This window comes from Stegastes partitus, unplaced genomic scaffold (assembly GCF_000690725.1).
Source record: "Stegastes partitus isolate 25-593 unplaced genomic scaffold, Stegastes_partitus-1.0.2 Scaffold184, whole genome shotgun sequence".
Classification (NCBI taxonomy): Eukaryota; Metazoa; Chordata; class Actinopteri; family Pomacentridae; genus Stegastes; species Stegastes partitus.
Window position 1 is genome coordinate 97,869 of NW_007577915.1, and position 5,999 is coordinate 103,867.

The 5,999-nt window shown below is 43.3% G+C and overlaps 1 protein-coding gene across 1 annotated transcript in view; it reads left to right on the forward strand.

Annotated features, from left to right (window-relative positions):
* Nucleotides 1-3,089: 3,089 nt before the first annotated feature.
* mlf2 (myeloid leukemia factor 2) overlaps nt 3,090-5,999 on the forward strand; it is a 7,454-nt gene continuing 4,544 nt past the window's right edge. The window contains exons 1-6 of the mRNA XM_008280160.1: nt 3,090-3,650; nt 4,729-4,743; nt 4,829-4,940; nt 5,023-5,058; nt 5,715-5,768; nt 5,861-5,989. Coding sequence (XP_008278382.1) covers nt 3,607-3,650; nt 4,729-4,743; nt 4,829-4,940; nt 5,023-5,058; nt 5,715-5,768; nt 5,861-5,989 — 390 coding nt within the window. The 5' untranslated portion in view covers nt 3,090-3,606. The remainder of the gene's footprint in view (nt 3,651-4,728; nt 4,744-4,828; nt 4,941-5,022; nt 5,059-5,714; nt 5,769-5,860; nt 5,990-5,999) is intronic.

Below are 5,999 nucleotides of genomic sequence, written 5' to 3' on the forward strand. Positions count from 1 at the left end.
CTGGATAGGACAGCACCGCTTTCCGAATGGAACGCTTCTTCTGCTGTCAAATCCCAGTAATCTTACAGAACAGGACCGTCAACACCTGCTTCAGAAACACCAATCATTTGTTAACTATCAGGACGAATACAGCAGCTTCCAGCTCCACCACACTCTCTCATGCACCACCTGCTGATCTACACATCACAAACCCAGCAGTGACTCTGAGTGTGGCACTTTTAAACACTAGATCCCTTCTAAACGAAGCACTTCTTGTTAACGAGCTGACTTCAGATCATCACAGTGACTGTTGGTTTGTACCTGATGGTCCAGCAGCTCTTGCAGAAGTTTCAGCTCCAAATTACAACTTTTTTATATTCCCACAGAAAAGGTTAAAAAGGTGGAGGTTCAGCAATCATCCTCTCAGCATCACTTGGTCTTAAGAAATGACCTTTAATGACATCTTTTGAATATCACTGCTTCCCTACTGTATGTGTGACGTGTGCAGACCTCCCAGACAATACTTCTAGAGCAGGTATTTCAGAGCTGCTCTCCATCATCCACAAGAGCTACAACCAAATTGTTATTTTAGGTGATTTTAATCCGCATATTGATATCCAATCGCATTGTTTTGCTTCTGGATTTTCTAGATTTGCTCAACTATATGAATTTTAATCAACATATACAAACAAATTAAAAATCTTGGACTCAGCAATCAGTTTTGAGCCCCACATAAGTCATATTACTAAGATGGCTTTTATCAGTAGAACTCTTGCCAGAGTGCGAGCAGTCCTCTCTAAACTAACGCAGACACACTGGTACATGCTGCTATCTCATCCAGGACTGACTGCTGTGATGCTCGTCTACCTGGTCTCCCTGACAAGACCACACATCCTCTCCGACTTCTTCAGAACTGGGCAGCACGACCTCTTAGACCAAAGGAGATCTCACATGACACTGGTTTGAAAGTCTCTGCACTGGTTCGCTGTTTTTATTAGTTTAGAGAACCTTAGTGGTCTGGCTCCTTTGCTTTTATCTTATGAACCCTCTAGATTCCTCAGGTCTTCTGTTCATGGCTTTTTAATTAAACCTAAAGCCAGAACAAAAAGCTACAGCGAGGCAGCATTTTGCTATTACGGCCCACATCTCTGGACCAGCACAAGACCTGAGGGCAGCCGGGAGGCTTGGTATTTTTAAAAGCAAGTTCAAGACCAACCTACATTTCTTTGAACTAATTTTATTTATTGATTGTCTACTTATTCACCGATTTACATACCTTATCCTAGTTTATGTACAGTTCATTACTTCATTTTTATCATTTCTTATTATGTTGTAGAACTTTGGACCTCTATTTCCATCTCGAGCTATCTCTATTTCAACAACAGATATTTTTTATTTATTCATCTCACCTGGTGTTTCCTCACTGCACGTGTTACATAGGAGAGCGTTTCCTCAGTTCCTCATGTGTTTTAGGGTCCTTTATTTCTGACATGTGCTGTGTGAATAAAGTCCAAACACCAGATCATCAGTGAATCCTGTCGTGGCTCCACTCAGATCAACAGACTCCAGCTGGCAGCCGGTAGAACCGCGGCAGGGAGCTGAAGCACATCAACTACTGATTTAACTTAAATGTCGTTATCTTTATGCAGCTTCTGTGGATCTACAGGGAAACGATCCACCGTGTTGAAGGCTTCAGACAAACCCAGGAGCAGATCAACACAGGTTCCTTCATTCACTTCCTGAAAGTTTAAAGGTGTTTAAAAGCAGAGCTCGGATAAAGAGAGACGTTGATGAGCTGTTTCTAGCCTTTCAGCAGCAGCTGCTGTTTGTGCTTCAGCATCATTTCACTTTGGTTGTTTCAGGGTTTACATAAAGGGAGAACAGAGCAGGAGTCAGACAGTCGGTCCTCCTCCATCAGGCTTGTTTCTACATGTGGAGCAGAACATTACTGATGACGCTGAATCACTTCCGCATTGTGTTCATACCGACGCTGATCTGAAACCTGCTCAAACTTCAAACACCTGAAATGTGAAGTTCTAAGAAACACAAAGCAGCAGCCGAACCTGAGCCGAGGGCAGCTCGTCAGCGAGTTCGCTCAGACTGCTGGAGTCATTCTGAGTGAACCGAACCGGTCCCAGCTCAGTCTAACAGCAGCTTCATGACATCCTGATGTGATGTGAGCAGCACTGTGTCAAACTTTAACAGCCGCGGATTTACGGACCGACCGACAGCGTTTCAGCGCAGTCAGAACCTCAGACTCCCACCAGCACGCTCCTGAACCTGTCCCACACAGTTAACTAACCATAACTAGCAGCCTAACGCGGTGTTTCTGGCTTTACTCACCGTCTTTCCTCCGACAGGTTAGGCGTTGGTTACATCCGGGTTTGGGGGTCGAAGTGCTTGGTGCGCAGCCGCAGATCAGATGAGCCTCAACGCCAGCTGCAGAATGGAAACAGCGCCGCCTGTTGGACACAAGGCACATCCCGGTATCTATCAATAGATTTATCAATACACTTATTAATACATATTTATGGCTGTATAAATAGATTTAATAATACATCTATCAATTCATGTATTCATAACTCTAATAACAAACATATCCATCAATCAATCAATCAATCAATCAATCAATCTATCTATCGATCTATCTATCTATCTAATCAAACCCACCATTTAAATTAGGGCCTTTTCATTAGACTTACATTATTTGTTCTGTTTATCATTGATTTTATCATGCTCATTTTATATTACCTCATTTTTTATTCGTCTTGTTCATATTTGACTTGTGTTTGGATATTTCTTTGTTGTTGTTGTTGTTGTCTTGATTTGCTTGTTTGACGATTAGGAATATTTATTTATTTGCATTTCTATTTATTTCAGAGGAGTATTTTCTTTATTTGTTTAGATTATTTCTTTATGTATTATTTATTAAACAGGAATATTTTTTTGTCATTTGTTTGTTTATTTTGAAATACTTATTAATTTATTTCCACCCATGACTGTCTGTGTAACCGCATCATTTTGCAAACCAGGCAACGTCAGCCTTTAGCTCCGAAGCTAACTTGTCCTCATATTTAATATTAAATGAAGCGGTGCCGTGTTAGCCGTTAGCTCTGATGCTAACCTGTTTATTTAGTATAGAATAAAGCGATGCGGTGTTAGCCGTTAGCTCTAATGCTAACTTATTATTTATTTAAAATTGAATAAAACGGTGAGGTGTTAGCTCCGATGCTAACTTGTTATTTATTGAACATTGAATAAAGCAGTGCGGTGTTAGCCATTAGCTCTGATGCTAATTTGTTATTTATTTAATGTTGAATAAAGCGGTGCGGTGACAGCCGTTAGCTCCGATGCTAACTTGGTAGCAGCGCTGCTTCCCTTTGTCACAGAGCTGACTTCCGTCTTGATGTTGGCTCCAGGTTTCTGGAATCTGCGGTCCGCTCAGACCCTCAGCTGCCTGCCGCTGTGTTGAACGCTAGTTTATGGTTCGGTGTTCTGGTGAAGAAGACAGTTTAAGCTGCTCCGTTCGGCCTGTTTAGACTTTTATTCAGTCTGTTCCGCGAGGAATCGGCTGTTTACCTAGCTGTTAGCTGGCTAGCATCAGCCAGCTGAGTGGAACCACCGAGCATGTTTCGGTTCTTGAATGACGTTGATGAAGACCCCTTCATGATGTGAGTATTTACGGTGCTGTCCAGTGTGTGTCACCTGTCTGTGCTTTATAAACCTGGTGTAGCGGGTCCAGCCAGGTGGTTCCGTTACCTTGGAGCAGGTAGCTGGAGGCAGCTGTGGCCTACTGAGCTCCTCCATGTTGGCAGACAATAACAAAAAGAAGCTGTCAGTGTTGAGCAGAACCGGTGGATCCGCCAGTAGCTGTTGGGCTCCAGCAGCTTTCTATTCGCTCATATATGGTCACAGAGCAGCCAGCTCCTCCACACATCCTGCATTTATTCACTGTTACGGCTCAGACTGGGTGAAGAAACCTCTTGTTCACCTCCAACACTCAGTCTGACTTTATAGGACTTTAGTTTGATGGAGTCTGGGGTGACATCACTGTTTGGAGCAAAAATACACATTTCAGTATTTATTAACTTCAGTTCACGATGTTAAAAGTCCTGTTCTGAAACAAGTAATTTTTAGAGATTAATCTGAGGCTGCATGATTTGGAAAACACAGACGTGTTCTGCAGATGACTTGAATAACTCAATTTGCAAATAATTAATCATTGTAGAACGGTCGGGGTGATTCTGTAGGGGAGAGCATCTGCAGAGAAAATAAAAAAGATCTTTAAAATGCACGCTGCAGTCTGGAACCTTGTATATGGTGTAACGCGGTCAAAGACGTCCACAGTGGTTCTTCTTCGTGGATTCGTTCACATCAGGCCGTCCAGTATTCATGCAGAGCTTTTTGCTGCTCATTTAAACACACTTTTAATCAACATCATCTTTTCTGTAGTGGGAATATTTACTTACAGCTGGTTAATTTTGGCAGCCAAATGCACATTTTCTCTGGATGTATCAGAGAAAACCTGTGCAGCATGTTTCAGAAGCTCGCTGTGTCTTCTCTCAGTTCAACTCTGCAGCTTCATTATTTAGAATAAATACTACGCAGGTCAGACTTATACCAGAACAGCTGCACAGGAATTGAAAACAAATAACACGAGATTAAAAGTAAAATACGTCGCTGTATATGAATACTGTCAGACGTCCTCCACATGATTACCTGACCAGGTGTCCTTCCTGTGTGTTTCAGATTACCCTCCCCGATGTGAGTATAGTTCACACAAATACATGCAATCAGCTCACATTCAAGGTAAATCACAACACTCATAATCACGTGTGACGTCCTGCAGGGATCCATTTGCAGCTCACCGGCAGCAGATGAGGAGTCTGTTCGGACCCTTCGGTATGGATCCTTTTCCTCTCGCCCCCCAGATGCAGCCACATCGTGCACCACGCAGACAGGTAACGTCACGGGTCGGACTCCCACACACCTGTGTTTGTTGTGTTTGTAAAGTTTTGGACTTTAAAATGTGCGTTCTTTTAGGCAGGTCCGCTGGCTCCGTTTGGCATGATGGGAATGGTGAGTGGCAGCTTCTATGGCCTCCTTCAGCAGACAGATGCTTTATTGTTCCCCTTGGGGAGGTTCAAGTAACTGCACAAATAGAGTTTGTGAGTTTAAAGTGTCTCAGGTTTACAGAAAACAGACACAAACTCTGTCACCAAACACATGTGGACAGTGCGGTGAGCACATCGTAGTGAATCGATGCCATTTTCACTTCTTCAACTCTCTGAACCCTAAAACTAACCATCAGGTCTAAAAAATCACCAAAATGACGATCAGCCAGAACCTGGATGATCAAACCGCTTCATTCTACATGTAAAGCTTCGTCCCACCACATCCCAGAAACACTGGCTCATGTGCTTCTCAGGTTGTTGTTTTTACATTTCTGTAAAATATATATTCAAAGAAATTCAACTTTTTTTAATCTTCCATCGTTCTGACTGAGTCCTGCGGCCAGAAGACGTCTCTGAGTTCTGTCTCCTCCTTCATGTGGTTCTGGTTCCACAGAGCTGCAGGACTTGATGCTGGAACATGAACCTCAGTGAAGGAACAGGAGACAGGAGCAGAAACACTGTCAGGGTTCAGAGGGTTAAAGAATAACAACTCTGTTTCTGGGACTCTGAGGTAGCTCAGACTGTGCTAGTTAAAGCTTCACTCTGCTGTGGATGTTGCAGGGAGGAGGCTTCATGGACATGTTTGGCATGATGGGAGAAATGATGGAGAACATGGTGAGCACTTCTGCCAAACATAGTTCAAATCAAGTATTTGGCGCCGACTGGAAGCTGCTTCTAAACAGAACTCCTCATTGTTCTCCTCACAGGAAAGAATGTCTGGTTCTCCAAACTGCCAGACGTTCTCCTCCTCTACAGTGATCTCCTACTCGTCCTCCGACATCGGAGCTCCTAAAGTCTACCAGCAGACCAGCGAGACGAGAACAGGCCCTGGAGGGGTTCGTAGCC